The 19,329-nt window shown below is 37.3% G+C and overlaps 1 protein-coding gene across 3 annotated transcripts; it reads right to left on the reverse strand.

The window, feature by feature from the left end:
- Positions 1 to 185: 185 nt before the first annotated feature.
- LOC110169375 (protein NLRC3-like) lies at positions 186 to 6,695 on the reverse strand. 3 transcript variants are annotated; one of them, XM_055155150.1, is made up of 10 exons: positions 6,561 to 6,695; positions 5,593 to 5,662; positions 5,113 to 5,220; positions 4,245 to 4,383; positions 3,974 to 4,166; positions 2,101 to 3,874; positions 1,851 to 2,024; positions 1,572 to 1,745; positions 1,456 to 1,502; positions 186 to 1,380 (listed from the first exon to the last, which is right to left on the reverse strand). In XM_055155150.1, the coding sequence occupies exons 2-10, from the start codon at positions 5,637 to 5,639 to the stop codon at positions 845 to 847; spliced, it is 3,192 nt and encodes a 1,063-aa protein (XP_055011125.1). In that variant the 5' UTR covers positions 5,640 to 5,662; positions 6,561 to 6,695; the 3' UTR covers positions 186 to 844. The 3 variants fall into 3 exon arrangements, with proteins under 3 accessions (XP_055011125.1, XP_055011126.1, XP_055011127.1); XM_055155151.1 differs by lacking the exons at positions 5,593 to 5,662; positions 6,561 to 6,695 and having other exon boundaries at positions 4,245 to 4,402; XM_055155152.1 differs by lacking the exons at positions 186 to 1,380; positions 1,456 to 1,502 and having other exon boundaries at positions 1,596 to 1,722.
- Between the last annotated feature and the right edge of the window lie 12,634 nt (positions 6,696 to 19,329).

Genomic DNA, 19,329 nt, shown 5'->3' on the forward strand with positions numbered 1-19,329 from the left:
GTTGCATAGCGACTCCTCACCTGTAGAGGGATGCATTGGCCACAAAAGGTTCGGATTTTTAAACTACAACAGCAGCATCTATTAAAATAACCCATGAACTATTAAAATAATATATTAAATAAGTAGGTATGAAACACTAGAAAATAACTAATGAAGACAAAAAATAAGAAATTGTTTAACTGAAATAGATGACATATTTCATATAATTTATTATTCAAGATAATTACAGATATATAATGATAACAGAAAACAATAGAAGAAAATATTGAAAAGATGTTTGTAAATACAATAAAAATACAGTACCAATTCTGGTACTCTAAGTGCAACAGTACAGTACCAATGCAAACCATTTTAAACAGATAGGCGTAGAGTGTTTTAAGCATATATTGTTTGCCATTACCATTACAAAAAAAAAATTATAATAAATCAATAAATTTCCCCATTGTGGAACAAATAAACGTTCTATCTTCAGTGCTTCCTTTTTACTTGTTATTTTTGAATAAAGTGGCAATTTATAACTTAATGTTTAAAAGCACACAACACAAAACACAGTAATATGGTGTTCCTAAAATACACTGTGCAAGATGTATCAAATTTGAGAAATTGCACTGCTGGACAATACTATCACAAGCCTCGTCTTCCATCTCTTGGGCTACTTCAATTTAAGACTACAACAAGCAATATAGTCAGGCATTCAGAAGAAGCGTTTGCAGAAACTAAACTGTGCTCCCACACCTTCATTTTGGTTTTGGTGGAGCTCTGTCTCACATCTTTGTTTTTACGTTATTGTTTGTTGTTACAGACACCCCTGTTGTAAACTCAAAATCTGATCCTCTGAAAATCTTTATGCCTCAGACAACAAGCTGACAAAGGAGTCATCGTGACAGAAGGCAAAACCAGGAAACAGCGAATCAGTGAAAGTAGTTCTGAAGGTGTAAATGTGAACTAGTTTGTCTGTTAGAATATTGTAAAAGGAGAGTGAGCCAGCAGGATAATCCACAAATATACCTATCCTTCCAGAGCCTGAGGAAACTTGAGACAGGAAGTGTCTTTGTTGGTTATGACAAACTGAGTATTGTCCATCAGTGCATCTCAGGGTCCAAGACAGACTGTTCTCTCCAAACAAACCATCTCCACTGTCCCCCCTCTTCTTAATGCCACTATAAGTCACTGCTACATCTACTTTGCCCCTCCACTCCACTTCCCAGTAAGCGCGCCCTGTCAGACTAGTACAGCACAACACCTGGGGCCAGCTGACAAACCGGTCGGGGTGATTTGGAAATGGCTGCTTATCTTGAACACGAGTCACGGTCTTTTTGTCTTCTGAGATTCGGAGATTGCGGTGGGCTGTGTTTTCATCATACGACACATCAAAAGTGTCTAAAAAATAAAATTTATTTGACTAACCTTTTAAAATAAAATACGTCTCTTTAATAAGGGCCAGCAAATACTTACATTTTTTAAGACCAGGTGTTAAGAATTGGGCTCCGGGTGGATTCACCCTAAAACATGGACATGTGTTAATGTTAAAGATGTTTTACATTCTCAATTTATTTGGCACTGATTCATACCTAACAGTGCTTAGACTCCACTGTGGATCCTCTAAAGCAGCAGCCACTGTTTTCAATCCTGCCTCTCCTATATTGTTGTAGCTCAAATCCAATGTTCTCAGATGAGAAGGGTTCAGAATCAAAGCTGAGCCGAGTGAACAACCTCCTTCATCTGTCAAAAGACACCCAGATAACCTGGGAAAAAAAACAATCAAACAATCTATAGTGCTTTAACATATATGATACAATAATCATGAACGTCCACTTAATAGAAACAGATCAATTAAATTGGTTCCTGACCTGAGAGTCTCCAGTCTGCAGTGTGGACTGGCCAGTCCCACAGACAGAAGAGTGGCTCCCTCATCCTTGAGGTCATTGTTGCTTAGGTCCAGCTCTCTGAGATTGGATGACTGGGAGCTAAGAATGGTGGCCAAAGCTTGACAACTTTTCTCTGTTAAGTTACAGATGCTCAGGCTGCAACAGAAAACAACAACGGCTTCATGAAAATCAATAGTGACATTAAAGTAAACCAGTTAAAATAGTTACTCACACAGCTTTGCGGGACATTTTGATAACAGGTAGCAGTCTGAACAGAGCTTCCTGTGAAGCAGAGTACTTGTGCAGCTCAAACAACTCCAGATCTTGTTCAGAGGATAGTAAGATGAAAACCAGAGCACACCACTGCACTGGGGTCAGGGTCAGAGAGCCCAGCGCCCCTGAGCTCACATAGGCCTGAATCTGCTGCAGCAGAGAGTGCTCCTTCAGTTCATTCAGACAGTGGAACAGGTTGATGCTTCTTTCCACAGAGACACTCTCATTTATCAGCTGCTTGATGTACTCTGCTGTTTTCTGACTTGTCTCTGTGCTGCTGCCTTTAGGAGAAATCAGACCCTGTAGTAGACTCTGATTGCTGGACAAAGACAGGCCCATGAGGAAGCGGAGGAATAGGTCAAAGTGTCCATTTGCACTCTGTAAGGCTGTGTCCACAGCAGACTGGTACAGCTCAGCCTCTGTACTACGCTCTGATGACAGCAGGTTGAGTCCAGTCTTAGTGAAGGTCACATGGACATGAAGAGCAGCCAGAAACTCCTGAATGCTTAAATGAATGAAGCAGAAGACTTTCTCCTGGTACAGGCCTCTCTCCTCTTTGAAGATCTGGGTGAAGACCCCCGAGTAGGTGGAGGCTGCCTTCATGTCAATGCCACACTCATTCAGGTCAGACTCGTAGAAAATCAGGTTTCCCTTCAGCAGCTGCTCAAAGGCCAGTTTTCCCAAAGCCTGGATCATCTGGATGGTCTCCTGGTTCCAGTGGAAGTCGCTGGTCTCATGATACTTGTCCTTCTTGACTTTGACCTGGACCACCAGAAAGTGTATGTACATGTCAGTCAGAGTCCTGGGCAGCTCTTGGCCCTCACTGGTCCTCAGCATATACTCCAGGACTGTGGCTGCGATCCAGCAGAAGATCGGGATGTGGCACATGATGTGAAGGGTGCGGGACTTCTTTATGTGGGAGATAATCTGAAAGGCTTTCTTCTTATCTTTGAACCTCTTCTTAAAGTACTGCTCCTTCTGAGGGTCACTGAAGCCTCTGATCTCTGTTACCATGTCGATGTATTCAGCAGGAATCTGATTGGCCGCTGCAGGTCGTGTGGTGATCCAGACACAGGCAGAAGGGAGTAGATCCCCTTTGATGAGGTTTGTCAACAGGACGTCAAGTATTGTGGGCTGTGTTGCTTCAGACACACTCCTGTTCTTACTGAAGTCCAGAGGAAGACGACACTCGTCCAGACCATCAAAGATGAACACGACTTGGAAGTCCTCTAAACTGCTCAGAACATCTGCTTCTTTAGTTTCATCAAAGAAATGATGGATCAGTTCCACCAAGCTGAACTCCTTGTCTTTGACTATGTTGAGTTCTCTGAATGTAAATGGAAATATAAACTCTATCTCCTGGTTGGCTTTGCCTTCAGCCCAGTCCAGACTGAACTTCTGTGTGAGCACTGTTTTCCCAATGCCAGCCACTCCTTTGGTCAGCACAGTTCTGACAGGTTCATTTCTGTCAACCAATCCTTTGAAAATGTCTTCACATGTGATAGTTTTCTCTTGTAGATTTGATTTCCTGAGTCCAGCTTCAATTTGTCTGATCTCATGCTGCTCGTTGACCTCAGTGACCTCTCCCTCAGTGATGTACAGCTCTGTGTAGATCTGGTTCAGAAGTGTTCGGTTTCCAGCTCTAGCGATGCCCTCAAAGACACACTCAAATCTTTGTTGCAGCTTTGACTTTAGTTTGCGCTGACAGATTTCTGCAGGTGTCTCTGCATAAACTATTATTACAAATACATTATCATTATTACAGATGTATTACAAACATTATTAACAAACAGTCATCACCAGATTATCATTGTTAGTTCAGAAATATTTACCTTTTTGTAAATGGTCAGCCAGCTTTTCTTGTTTTAGTTGTCTTAAAAGATTAAGTGCTATTTTTAAAAATGCTTTGCTGTTCTCATCTTCCTCTTTTATATTTCCAAAATATTCTGGGGAGTCACATGTGGCAATATTTTTAATCTTCTTCAACTCAGTTTTAACCAAATCCATAATGCTGTTCTCTAGTGCCTGCCACAGGAAACATTTACAGGTGAAATGAAGTTGAACAATCGTATAGTGCTGTGTAATGAATGACTATGTGCTCACTGTAAAAACAGAGTCCACATCATCACACAGGTTTGACTCTTTGATGACAACAAATGGCTCAGATTTATTGTCCTCCTTTTTAAATGTCATTCGTGCATTCATGGATTCATTACTCTTCAAAGACAAGCAGTCAGGTTCACTGTTGAAAAGAAGTACAACTAGACAAACAAAGATGGAACATTCTAAAAACAACTAATATTTTCCAACTGCACGGGATTTCCAGTGCTGAGCAATAAACATCAGCCTCAAACTGTGTGCGTAATTACAGCTCACTGTACAACAAACTCATCTTTCAAAATCTGTTTAAAAGGCTTTACTCAGCACGCAGCCATTAGGCCTGTCATGATAATTACTATATCGACTTATCATTCAATATGCGAAAGCTGGAACAATATTTTTTGGGATAAAAATGTACTGTGTTTACATTTACATTCTTTGCACTACTGAGACATTTGTGGTTGAGCTGTAAACAGTTGAATTATTATGACTCATTGCAGATGCAAGTACTGAAGTGTTTTGTTCTACTGTTAGGTTTTTATTGTGGTTTAAATCTGCTTTTGTGTGGGTTTTGTGTCAATGGCATAAAGTAATTTCAATATTATCGTTTACCATCTGTATTTTCGTCAGTAATATATCACACTTAAAAAAATGTTATTGTGACAGTCTTAGCAGCAGGTGCAGGGCAGATTAAACTAGATATTTACATACTTGAGGTCAAAGCTTCTAGCATTGTTTACATATACATGTTTTACTTCATTTGGACATTATCTGCATGTCAAGTATTTATAATGAGCCAGGTCATCCTTGTTGATCCTTCCTTACAAGAACCATTAATTATCATATCTTATCATATCACAACAACACTCACCACTGTTTTTCCAACGATTTGGCCGGAATGTTTTTAAAAGTCATTGGGAGATTCATGGATTCATCGCTACAGGATGCACAGCTGGACTCGGGGCCCGTCTTTATCTCACTGCATGAAAACGTTTGTAAATTACATTTAGACATTTGGAGGTCTCACACCTCAAATTTAAGATAATACAAGACTACTCAAACATGCACAGATACAAAATTGAAAATACAACTGAGAGTATGTTTATGATGAGGGGACACTAAAATGGTAAAAGTTAATTTTACATAATAAAAACTGCTAACAATATGCAAAGCTGGGCAGAACTGAGCTCTAAGAAATGACAGACAAAGAAAGTCTTCAAAGTCTAAGTCTAACCAGCAGGTTCATTCTGATTATTTCAAGCAGATTCCTACACTAACTAAACTAATATCAACTCAGCATCTATTGTTTTTTCCCCATTTAAACAGCTCAGCGCACAGACATACAACTTACCTCTTTGGGGGGCTGGAATCGTCTGTTGCCTCTACGTCCTCTTCCATGTTGGGCCACTTCAAATCCAACACTACAAAACGTTTTGAAATTAAAAACTGTCTCCATATAAAAAAACAACGAACAAACAAACAAACAAAACAGCCTATTCTACTATCTCTTATTCTATTCTCTCTCATTCTCCAACAGGCTCCTACAGCTCTGCTTAAAAGGTAAGACAGGACTACATTCATACCATACGCTGTACAACCGTACACCAACTACTCACCTTTATGTAACAGATAACCCTATGTCTTGTCAATCATCAATATAATTTTTGAAATGGTTTTGCTTGTGACCTCTTTTAAACAGCTGAGATATTTTTATTAAAATTTTTGTATTTAATTTTTAATTGTACATATACGGTTATATAATTATGTCTTATTTGGCACCAGTCTCTTGATATCTTTGCTACTTATTTTGAATTTATAATTACCATTTATATTTTTTCTCTTTGTTATTATAATATAATATGACGTGTGAGCTACTGTGTTGAAGTAATTTCTTCTTTTTCTCTCTAAGTATAACTATATCCCAAGCCAGTGTCACTCCAAATGTTGCTCAATCTAGGTAACTTTAGTAAATGTTGTGAAAGCCTTGTCTACCAGTCTACAATAAAAGGTGCGGCCTTCCAGTAAACCTCTGTCTGACTCAGACGCAGATGACTTCTATTAAAAGCAAAATAATACACATTTTAGAGTAGTGTGATCTAAAAACCGTGCTCATAGTATAACATGCTAAAAAAAAAGTGTAAACCCACGATAGTTTAAGCGTGTTGTGGCCATAGATGGCCAGTGTTCCTTTTTTCTTTCTTTGGTTGTAGCCCTCTTCTGTGCTCTCCTTAAACTATTAGCTATAAGGGAAGCCTGAAGAACTCAGTGTACAAGACAATTCACCAATACATATCGGTCTATTCAATTTACGAGACTTACCTTGAGCTGTCGTTTGGTCGTAGTGGTGTCAGTGTGTCAAATGAGATATGACAAAGTTTGCTTGGAGACTGAAGTGGTACGTCTCAATGTGGGCGGGGCGAAGAGCAAAACAACATCTTATCCTACACACGTTTTAATCACCGTTAGTCCGGTATTCATGCTTAACCCTATAATGCCAAATGCGTCAAATTTGATACAAGCATTTCTGAGACCTATTGCATCACCATATGGTAAAAACTTCACTCAAAAGCCTATTGTATCCAATCTGGCACTTGTCTTTAACCCCCTGGTGGATACCTTTATCACTACAACAATTAAAACAGTACATGGGACAATCCAAGATGGCTACCTTTAGACAGTTCCCAAATCACTGGATCAAGGTAAAGAAAATTGTGATTTTTACAATTTTCCAGTGACATTTTCTTTGAAATTTTTAGTAATATTTCAACATGAACACTTAATCTGTTGAAGCAAGTTATGATTACATATTTTTTTGCATTTTAGTATGTAGTAAAATTGTGTATAAAATGTGTGTTCAAATTTGATACTACAGGTAAAAAGTGGAATTTGGTAGTAAATTCTTCAGTTGTCCTTATCTTGCTTTTCTTGGTGCAATATGCATTATATTGATGATTGTGTATCTTAAAAATATTTTTATCAATCAATTACACAAATTGCAGATTGAAATGTTATATTTACAACAAATAATTGCATTCGAAAATTGATAAATCTATATTTCTTACTTTAGATGGCTAAACGGTACAGTGACGATGTTCTGTGGGTCACTGATGGCAATTCAAGCGATATAGAGGAGTTGATGTTTGCAGATGATGAAGTGTTGGATAAAAATTGGACCCCTAATACAGATTATGATGAAGAGAACTCTAGTACTGGTAGTAGCAATGAGGACGATAAAACCCTTGATAATGGGCTTGAAGACGAAGATCTTACTATGTCACAGGCAACAAAACAGTGTGGTAGAAGCAAAGTGAAAAGAGAAATGAAGGGAAAGACACATACAGAGGCTGACTTTGATAACAGTGATGACCAGATTAGCACAGAAGAAGGAGGTCTAACAGTAACACAGGCCATAAAGAACACATAAATCTGCAAAGAAAAAAGTGAAAATGAAGGAGTACAAGTGGAGAAAGGCAGAATTTGACCCTCCAGATCAGGGGTGTCAAACTCAAATTCACAGAGGCCAAAATTAAAAACTGGGACTAAGTTCTGGGCCAAACTAAATATTTTTTGGACAAATTTTCAACAGCATCTGCATGTTTTCTCTTCTTTCGAGATCTGTAAAGATAAACCTTTTCTTATTAAATTAAATGTTTAATAATAGTTTTGCCTAAAATTGAATCCAGAACAAGTATAATATAAAATAATAACAACATTTTACATAAATAATGTCTCTATAGCCTATTTGTAGCCAGCAGGCCAGCTACATATTTGATATGATCTCTCGGGCCAAATGTAATTATATCGTGGGCCAAATTTGGCCCCTGGGCCTGAGTTTGACATGTCTGCTCTAGATGTTCCATTTGTTGAGAGTGCAGTTGAAGGTATTGAAGAAAGGTGTGAGTTTAGCAGTAGCAGTTTAAAAAAATAAGAGGCCAATATTCTTGTTATATTATATTATATATTCAATATTATATAATACAAGAAAAAGTTACTGAAAAAGGAATCAGTATGAAAAAATAAGAGGCCAATATTCTTTAAAGCCTTAGCTGCTGTTTTCATGCTTACCACTGTTCATAATAAAAGAGTAAAGAAGAAAGAGACCCAAAGAAGATTATGTTTTTTCTGTATTGCCAGATACATGTAATGCCCGATGTATCATTTACGATACAAATGGAAAAACCAATATGCAAATCATTTTTTGTAATTTTTTTTTTTTTTTGTGAAAAGGCCCCATAAACCTTCCAGATTAAAAAAATCTGAATTTTCTGTCCATTATTTCTGGGGTCAGGCATTACAGGGTTAATTAAAATATACAACAACTTCTCAAAAAGCGCGATTCCCTTTGATTAGCTCACACATCCTGGTATGCATGTATGTATGTATGTATGTATGTATGTACGTATATATGTATGTATGTTATGCATGTATGTATGTATGTTTTGCATGTATGTATGTATGTTATGTATGGCAAATCCAAGTCAAGTCCAAGTCATCTGCTTTGAGCTTAAGGTCATTTCAAGTCTTTAAACCAAATTATAACTTCAAATTTTGCTATTTATATGACTTAAGATAAATTGTGCTTATAAAGTCACAGTATATTTATATATGAGTATTTATAGTATGTAAGTAGAAATTCGATTTTTTTCCTTTATAAATGTTCTGACAAGATCTTAAAGTGAATCATTAAGGTCAGAATAGAAAGAATTCAGATTTAAAAGTGCTTCTCAAGTCTTCTCAAGTCGCAGGCCTCAAGTCCAAGTCAAGTGTCATTTTATTAACCGTCAAGTCCAAGTCGAGTCCCAAGTGTTAGTCCATGTTGTTGGACGGACCAGGCCTATATTAAGCCTATAGTTGATTTAGTTATAATTGGTGTTTTTACACTAGGAGAGAGGAGGAACAACATTGGCGCGATCACACTTGGGAGATATCATTCTCAGAAAACTCATGTATTCAGAGCAGAGACCCGGTGCTGTAATGTTCCTACTTCCTTCTTACTCCACTAGGGGTCACCCAGAGTCCAGTTAAGGGAAGCAATATACGCTACAAATCATTATCCATTTTTAATTATTCATATAGATGAATTGGAATATAACTGATTCATATTAGGTTAATATAAAGCATATAGGTTATACGTTTACTCATCTGAATCTCATTATCTGCATAAGTTTGCCTTAATTTCATTATCTATTCATTACAGTCTCTATTTTGGACTGTTCATATTCTCCACCCCACATGATACCTTATTAAATTTCTATAAAATCATTCATCAACATACCACACATTAAGCAGTATTATTAGGAGAACAAAAACAAGCAGAAAAACGGGCTAAAATGTCTGTGATGACTGCCGGTGCCAGTTGTCTGAGATGCTGAGCCAAAGCAGAGTCAAAGAGACCATAAGACCCACTTTAACCTATAATAATCAATGGAGAGGTTCAGAGAGCACATCTGGCCAAGCACACAGGGAGACACAGCCCCTCCAGTTCGCACTATTGACAGAACACACAGAGGCTGGGTCAGGTCCGTCTGCTCCTGGGCTGAGTGGTCTCCGTGCTCTGTTTATCGACAATATGCACTGGCACCGCTGTGGACTGGAACTGGCATTAGACTTGGAATAATGAAGGGATATTATAGATGAAGTGTATTTTACAATGGCTTATATTCATAATCACACGTTATCAAGGCAGGAAAACTTATTTCTTTCTTTTTTTTTTTAGCTCACTTTTTCTGCATATGTATGCTTTGGGCGGAGGGAGGAAGTTATTACCCAGATAAAAGAAACTATTTAATTTAGATTAAATTTAAGCAATAATTGTCAGTGTTTTTCTAAGTATATGTATATATCATTCATGGTTGGATGAGTGCCGTAATGTATTCATTATTGTGTTTTGTCCAGTTGACAGAATAAAATTTTCCTTTGCTATCAATATTATACACATTTTTAAAACACTGTGTTTGATTTTGATATTTGAAAGTGTCATCAAGATTGGAGCTACACAAGACTTATGTACACAGTTAAAATTAGTGTACTGTAAACTCTCATGTAAAATTAAATATACAGGTTACATAAAGTTTCAATCAGTGTTAACCAAAATGAACAAAGCAAATTAAAGACATGTCTATATTATTCAACTCCAGTGATTGTTTTTGTGCCACCCTGCTGCCCCTGCTGTGAATGTGAGTGGAGGTCTTATGAGTGAAAAAAGATCTGAGGCAAATTGCACTGACAGATGATGAAGGTCAAGGGCTGATGGTTCCCATGTGAAAGCTCAGCACTGTTCGCCCAGAGCCTGTCAGAGCAGCCCTGCGATGTTAACAGCTGCTGGGGTCACACTGGAGTCACTCTGTGGTCACTCTGGGGTCACGCTGAGGTCATGGCTATCCAGACCTTGGACTCGTACATGTGACCCTCAGCAGATACATATTCACTGGAATATTTACATGCACAGTATTGCGTTATATGGTTAATTATGGTTTTGTTCTTATTTAAGGGGAGACATTATTGAGTCATCAATTTAAAAAAATAAAATAAAATTAGAAGGAACATTTACTTGAGAAAAAGTTTTTATTTTATACATTTTCTATGGCAAGGTTATGAAACTTATAAACTCGAGTACTTGAGTTTTACAGTATGTTTTTGCTTTGATTACACTATAAATTACAATAAAACATCCTATAATAAATTTGTATTTCAGAAACTACTAGTATATTTCTCATCCAATTCAATTAGGCTTCAACTGTGACAATAATAAAAACAAAACAAACCAAAAACAAAACACTGCAATAAAAGCGTTATTGTTTCACTGTTGCTTAAGCACAGTTTGAAATCTCTGCAAGAATCTCTGTATTGATCGGTCAATCTGTTGTGTATAGGCCCAGTCTGGAGATTTAGGTCTGTATAGAGTGTCCTGGGATGTGTGTGTTCCTGTGCTTGCGTGCGTGTGTGTGCATGTGTGTGTGTGTGCATGTGTGTGTGTGTGTGTGTGTGTGTGTGTGTGTGTGTGTGTGTGTGTGTGTGTGTGTGTGTGTGTGTGTGTGTGTGTGTGTGTGTGTGTGTGAGTGTGTGGGCGTGTGTATGAGGGCAGGTCAGAGCAGCAGATGGACCGAGCAGCCAGTCCAGATGCTTCATCAGGTTTCACTATTCTATACCCATATCTACAGTGTACACACAGCCTGCATTGTAACAGGTTCTGTCCACTTGTGGGCAAATTCAACAGTTAGGCCTCAAAAATCAGGTCAGATGATATTTCACAATTTTTTGCATTTTGTTTGTTCAGAAGGTGAATTGAGGGTCACACTAATGAAGTGTGTAAGAATGGTTCCAGTGGTGTCTTTACATGGTTCTAACCCTGTGGCTATTTTCTTTGAGTCCAGAACACATGTTTATAATATCATATCAACAGGCCTACAAACTTTTAATTACTTTTAAATAGCCCAATAAATTCTTCCCAAATGTATAATGTTAAGCCAAAGGAAATTATTTGTATTTTATAGACTAGTATTGAGAGGAAGTTGCTCCGATGTGATGATAGTAGAAGGCAGACTTAAGACAAAAAAGTGGTTTAAACAAATTTATTAAAGACAGATTTCCATTGTTAACATAAAAAAAACAGTTAACTCAGGTAAACAGAAAATAAGTAACTTAAATACAATGCAACAACCATGTGCACCCACTCTTCTTTCATTGACTAAACCAACCTGCTTTATAATTCCTAGCAGGAAGAAAGAAAGGACCTTCCTCATGTAAGTATACAATTTCCTTGCAGGTCACAGTTGTGTAAGTACCTGTCTACCTGCCATGTCTAAAGCTAGCTGGTTACACGGGCCTAAGTTCCTTCAAGAGTGTTTCAAACTGACTATAAACACTAACCAAATACACAATGAAACTAATGGAACGTAAACCAGTTCTCCCCTCGACATGGTCCGGCCCTCAACCTCCCCCAGAGGCTTTAATGCTCCCTCTTTGTTTGGACCATGTGGAGATACAAGTATGTTTTTGAATGTATAACTGAAATAAATGTACAAATAAAGTAACAATGCATTGATTGATAATTTAACAACAATAAAAAACAGGGTTGTAGGACAGACTGTTTAGTTCAATATAGAGAAATGAGAAATAAACTGAATGAATGTAAATGGGATGAACTCTCCCACTCTGTCACAAATATAAACATGGAAACAATGTATAATCATGTATAACAATGTAAACCGATGACTAATATATTTGACACAATATATTTAGGGTCTTAGTCTCAATTGATAAAGTCTGTTACTAGACAAACAGTCCAAAGTCAATCCACAGTTTCCAGAAATGCTTTTTAATCTTTACCAGTTTCATCCCATTTGAAAAACAAATACCTCTCTGGCTTGTGTGTAATGCTCCCTGGAGCTTTGTGTCATGATGTTGTGGCCAGTGCATTAGCTGCTCTGTGGCCGGACTTAGAGTCTTACCGGACGCTCCAGGAATGCTACTGCGGTACCATGAAGTCACATCTGATGCCACAAAGAGCTGCTAATGACCAGCTCTTCTGCTCTATCCGTGCATATACAAACTGGAGACACACCGGCCTGCTGACTATTGGGGTTTGTGGTGAGGTTGCATTAGTAAATTAGGGCATTAGTGAGGAGTTAGGATTTAAAAGGCATTTCGGATCTGTGGTTCCATTTACGCAGTTCAATAGACAACAAGTTACTCTGGGTGTGCTAACATAACAACATAATGCACCATGGAGTTGTAAAGGGGGAGATGGAGATAAAATGGCCTCAGATAATCAAGTTGGTAGGGATTGGTTTACGCCTCGCTCTGCACTTTAGTCAGATAAGACCAGAGTCATTTAGGTCTTTATTTGATTAATGACGAAAACACGCCTAAGGTGTTTGGTATGGAGTTTTACAAGAAATAGAAAATTGTATTAGTGGTCAAAAATGGCCTGAGAAAAGTATGCAAGAAAATGGAAAATTTAAACGCTGAGTGAGAGTATCAATACTATACAGATGTTAAAGATGTGACGGTAATGTCTAGCTGCTTTTATTATCATGCCTATATTTGTCTTGCCTTGTTTTTATGTACTGTTTTAATTGTATTCTTCCTACAGCGTCTGTTGTAGAGTGTTTATGAAAAGTGTTGTATGAAAATGTATTATTATTATTATTAGTAGTATCATAAATTTTGAGTAGGATCGACAGCAAAAGAAGAAAATCAATTCTGTTAACTAGATAAAGGTTTTTTGAAGACAATTGCAGCTTTTGTCCAGTTGGTGGTGGTGGTAGATGTGTTACCTGATGAGAAATAAATAAAAGAGAAGTAAAATTGCATGAGAAAGAATGTGTATTGTTGACAGGGACCACTCACTTTTGTTGCCACTATCTACCAGTAACTTTGCACAGTGATGTTGTACGTTTATTTTAAATTGTATGCTCCAAAGTCCCCCAGGTTGTGTCTGTTGATATCTGAGTAAATTGGTTTTCAGAGTGATAGGACTGGTCAGATGTGGCCGACTACTTTCAAAAACGTGGAAGGAACCTTACAACAGATACACACTGAAAACATGGAAAGAGAGACAATGTTGTTTGTGAGAAGATGTTGGGAAAGGCAAATGTTGACTAAGGATTGTTAAAGGGCTCATATTACGATCTTTTCTAATGTTGTTTCTTCATCACAAACACACCTGGAGTTGTGTTTTCTTTCATTCCCACATATTTAACACATAAACCCTGCATTTTTAGGCTGACTTCTTTTCTCGAACAGGAAACACTCCACGTTGTTCCACCTTGTGATGTCATGTAATACAGAAAGTGCTCCCCTGTGTTTTTAAACTCCATACACCTTCACAAGAATCATTTGGATAATTTCACTGCTGGAAGTGTCAATCTCTACTGAACTAAAAGTAAAAGGAGCTGTTAACTTGAAAACTACAGCTACATGACATCACAAGAGACTTTGCTTTAAAGGTGCACTGAGTATTTCTTTTTTCTGATGGAGATTCTGCCACCTGCTTGTCTCCATGTAGATGTAATTGCTTTACCTTGAATGTCATATAGCAAGGGTCACGAAACTTTTTTGTCTAGGGGCCACATTATTGCTCCTGACTGTGATGGGGAGTCAGGGTTGTGTCAGCTGTATAACAGAATTGTATGACCCTGACGATGCAGATTATATTCTTTGAAAACCGCCACACAGCACAGTTGTACATATCAGACAAACTGCATGGTCCTTACACTGAATAAAAAATAATCGATGTTCTTCGAAAACTCAGTTCTCTCAGTAGCCATTTTGCTGTCCTTAACTGCACTACAGTACTCTGCAGTCACTGTTTGATCTTAAGCTTATCAGGTGACAAAAAATTCAGCAGCAAATGTGAATACATAATAATTTAAATATAAATACTTCATATAAATATATTTTTTAAATTGAAAAAAAAAACAACAAAATACAAAATACTGATGTGTTATTATTTGCCAAAAAGTAATTTTAAAAAAGCCAGGGCAACTTTGAGGATTGCCTCATAAGGTCAGTTCAAGTAGTGGGGGCAGAGGGGCTGGAGGCCCCGTCAATGGGGCATGGAAGGCCGGAGTCGGCCCGCGGGCCTTAGTTTAATGACCCCTGTTATACAGTATGGAAATAAATGGTTACTACTGCGTGTACAGGTCCACAGTGGCGACAAGTTACTGTCACATCTATGAAGAAACAAGCCTGCACAAAGTAAAAATTTATGTTTTTCAAGGTTTCAAGATTTAAGATATAAAACACCTGTAATTGAATTCTTGCAAGGCAGATGGGTTTAATGCCATACTGTGGAACATTCCATGCAAGGAAATAACATCTTCATAGAGACAAGCAAGTAGCCGGCCCTTAATCTTAGAAGTTATAAAATGCACCTTTAAGAAATAAGTCTTACGCTCTTAGTACAAAAGATCTGAAGTACATCTCTTGACATGTTTTTTTTTTTTTTGTATTTTTTTTTTCATGTGCAATGTTCTAGAGCAGCAGCCTGAGGGAGGAAGAGGAAGAAGAGGATGAAGGAGCAGACCAGCAGCATCCCGGGACAGTGCAGATTACAGCCATTACCAGGATGGATGGTGCCTTAACAAGAGGAACAGGAGACATTAGGAGATCTGAATGATGAAGACTGGGGTAATTGGACTTGGACCATGGATAAACAGAAGAAATGGTAAATGTATTGTGTGTGCGTGGACAGTGGTCTGGTCCATTAATGGATAAAGGGCCCATGGCTTTTACTGCAGCACACTTCATATACTCGTGTATGTTGTCTTTGATAGGACACAAACCAAAGCTGTTAGTGCCAAATGGACCCAACTCTCTGGAAGGATGGCAAATATAACATGAAATAATCCAATAGTCTGGGTATAAGTATATTTATTTGAGCTGAAAGTGTATTAAAGGGAAGGCAGATATGAGGAGGCCTTATCAGAGCAGGCCTTGTGCAGGTAGATGCACTGAGCCTCGTGGGGCGTATCACCCTCAGTATCTCAAACCTCTTTAAGAGCTGTGCATCACCTTCACATCGGGGACTCCAAAAACTACTGTGTGTACAGGTCCTCAAATACTGTATTTTTTTATAAAGCTTACAGGAAAGGTGTAAACTGTAGTGCAGGTTTATGGAAATATTCAGAATACATCTTATAATATACCAACTAATAATTAAAAAATAATTTAATAGCACAGGTTAACACAGAGAATGTTTTGCTCTTCAAATGAATATTTTCTTTCTTTCCTTTATCATTTCCATAAAATATTTCTCTCTATATATAAATATAAAGACATTTTCATTAAAAAATAAATACAAATAAAATAAAAACATTGATAAACTCCAACAATTAACTGCATAATTACACAAATGTATTCTGTGCATGGGTCTGTGCACTGATGTGTTTTAATTCTTACAAGTATTTAACTGCAAAAATAAGCTTTACCGGAGTTTGTTTTAACAGACCAAACACAACATTGTACCCTACAAATATTGACCCTTAAGGATTAACCTGATCCTAAAACAATGTTAAAGTTTAGCAAACAACACCCTCAGAGTTAAACTCAGGGATTAGAGTGACCAGAGCCTCCCAATAGTTTATGATTTATTTACAAAACAACATTGTAATTTTTTTTTTTTTTTATCAGAATTTTCTTATTGTTTTGTCTGTCTTGGAATAGTTGTTTTCATCTATATGGATTGAATAAAGATTTATCTGTGGTAAGTCTGTGCTAATTTTATCTGATGTGCTGTACATTTGTTTCCCACCATAAACCTGATTACATTAATAGACATTCATGCTTCAGTGAGGTTTGGAACTATACTAAATAATTGCATCACTGACCAGGCCTGTGTAACAAAGGTCCTTTGACAGACCTACATTATATAGATTACATATATTGTTATATACACACTATATTCTTATTATATATATATATATATATATATATATATATTATATATATATATATTATCATTGATCAAATTAAAATTTTACAGTACATTCTTCACATGTTGATGTTCAGCTTTATTTACAAAGCACAACAACAAAAAAACAACTTTTTTTTTCTTTTGTGACAAAACGTGCACTTTATTTTGCAGCAAAAAGCACAAATAAAAATAGTGTTTGACAATTAACAATGACCATTTTTACTGTATATTTTGTTATCACTATGTCTATTTCATGTCAGCAACTACCACAAACCAACTGTGTCTTTGTCTTTTTTTAGTTATGTTTTATATTTTTTTTTACTTTTATATCAACATGTATTTTTGTTTTTGTTTAAAACAGGCTCACGTGTTCTTGTGTCTGTTCCTTGCTCTCACAAACACAGTGTGGTGTGGTCCATAAAAGCCCTGAGTGCTCGTGGGCCCTGATAACCACATAAAGCCTGTGATGGTTTGGCCTGTGTGTGTGGCCTCTGATGTCTTTAGCTCTTTTGCTCAGGCCACAGTGAGGAGCGGACCCTGGACCCTCAGGGCTGAGCGGAGAACGGGACCAGGCAGGAAGCGCATGTTTTACAGCTCTGTTAGGGGGAAATGGACTGACACCACACGGATGTTCACTTATGGTTTTTGAGGTTAGATTTGATATGTTACAATGGACAAATTTATCTCATGTTTAGTTTAATGTGGGATAGTGAATTATAGACCAAACTTTATTGATCCACAAGGGAAATTATTTAGACACAGCTCACACATTACAATATTATAACAAAGAGCAACAATATAAATTGTTATAATAAATTCTAAATAAAAATAGCAACAGACTGGTGTCAAATAAGGCATAATTATACAAATGTATGTGTACAAATAAAATATAGAAATATAGTAATACAAAATATAACTCAGCTATATACAAGAGGCCATCTATCTATTACAAAAGGGTGAGGAGTTGTGCAGTTGTAGGGAGTATTATAGTATGAATGTAGACCTGTATCTCTCACTGTTTGAGCTGGGGTGCAGAAGCTTTTTGGAGAATGAGCTCCTCTGTAACTGAAAATGTGTTTTGCGTTACATTTGGACAGAGTAAGTACATCTTCACTTTACTTGAGGAATCACATTTGAAATAAAAGTTAAATTCAAAGTAAGAATACGACATATATATTTTTGCAAAGTTCAAGGTAGCGTTTCCTCATATTCGATTGTTTTGTTCAAATACATTTCATAAACAATTTGGCTCCAACATGTATCTGAAACATTATTTATAGCAGTATTTCTTAAACATCGTACAATGTAGAACACCAGGGTCACCAGTACAAACTGTTGTAGTCTGAGAGATATTTTACTGGGATTGTAATGGTGTAATAGGCCTCTGTGTACCCACATCTTTGCCTGGTTACATTAGTGAGCCAATATCTGTCCCAACCCAAACCACAGGCCTGTTGGCACCATCAATAAAACATGATGTCCATTAATGAAGACCACAGCGCCTGTCTCTAACCTGCAAAATAAATGTGTCCAGCAAAACATTGCTCCACTTCAGCAGCCGCTGTGTAGAAGGACTTAAAATCAATGTTAATCATAACCGTTTTAAGGATAAAACACATATTATGTTGCAATAATGTACTTAAAGGTGCACTGCACAACTTTTCTGTTACCTGTTTGTCTCCAGAAAAAAAATATTGCTTTGCTTGGAATGCTCCATGATATGGCATTAAACATATCCATCTAGCATTTATTCATTACAGGTGTTTCTAAAATACAATAATCCCTTCTGTGAATAGAGGTGACTCTCCACAGATCTGAACTGTAAGGTAGTGTAGTGCTGTGACCTCCTTTTCTCCCTCTTGAAAGATATAGTCAATGTATGCTGTGGAACATTCTAGACAAAGCAATAACATTTCCATGGAGACAAGCAGGTGGCAGATCCTCGCCTTACTCCTTTAACACATAAAAATAATTGTTCAAGTTAAAGGTGCACTATGTAGCTTTTCTGGTGGAGGGTCTGCCACCTGCTTGACTCCATGTAGATGTTATTGTTTTTTCCTGGAATGTTCTACAGTACAGCATTTAAATTATAATTTTTAACATTAACATTTAAATGGAGCAGGCCAAGTTACTGGTCAGATCTGTGGAGAAGTGGGCCTGCTCACAGTAAGAATGCTTTGCAGTAGCTTTGATAAATAAAAGCACCTGTAATTGAATAAATACAAGATATATTTGTTTAATGCCATACTATGGACATCCCAGGCAAAGCACCATGAGATGAGCAGATGGCAGACCCTCCACCAGGAAAGCTACACATTACAACTTTAAATTATCATGGTTACACTTATAGTTGTGATTTTTGCTTTTTTGCAAGAAGTAAGTGCCTTTTTTGTTCTTCAATATCATATGTGCAGTTATATTTGATTTGAAGAGTCTGCTTTGATCCTGTGTTTGTCTTTGACACTATTGTAATGTTATATTCTTTCTCTCGCTTCATGTACTTGTCATTTGGTTGTTGCTGTCAGAGAAAAAACTGAAGGCACGGTGAGCTGTCAGCCACGCCCCTGCAGCGGTCCGTCATGGTGATGAAGGGGATTCTCAGGTAACACCTTCTGTTGTCATGGTAACCAGGTCTGCACTACGAAGCCGTGAGAGCAGCACTTTAACTGA

This window comes from Boleophthalmus pectinirostris, unplaced genomic scaffold (genome assembly GCF_026225935.1).
Source record: "Boleophthalmus pectinirostris isolate CB_2022bp ecotype Guang Dong unplaced genomic scaffold, ASM2622593v1 HiC_scaffold_2, whole genome shotgun sequence".
Lineage (NCBI taxonomy): Eukaryota > Metazoa > Chordata > Actinopteri > Gobiiformes > Gobiidae > Boleophthalmus > Boleophthalmus pectinirostris.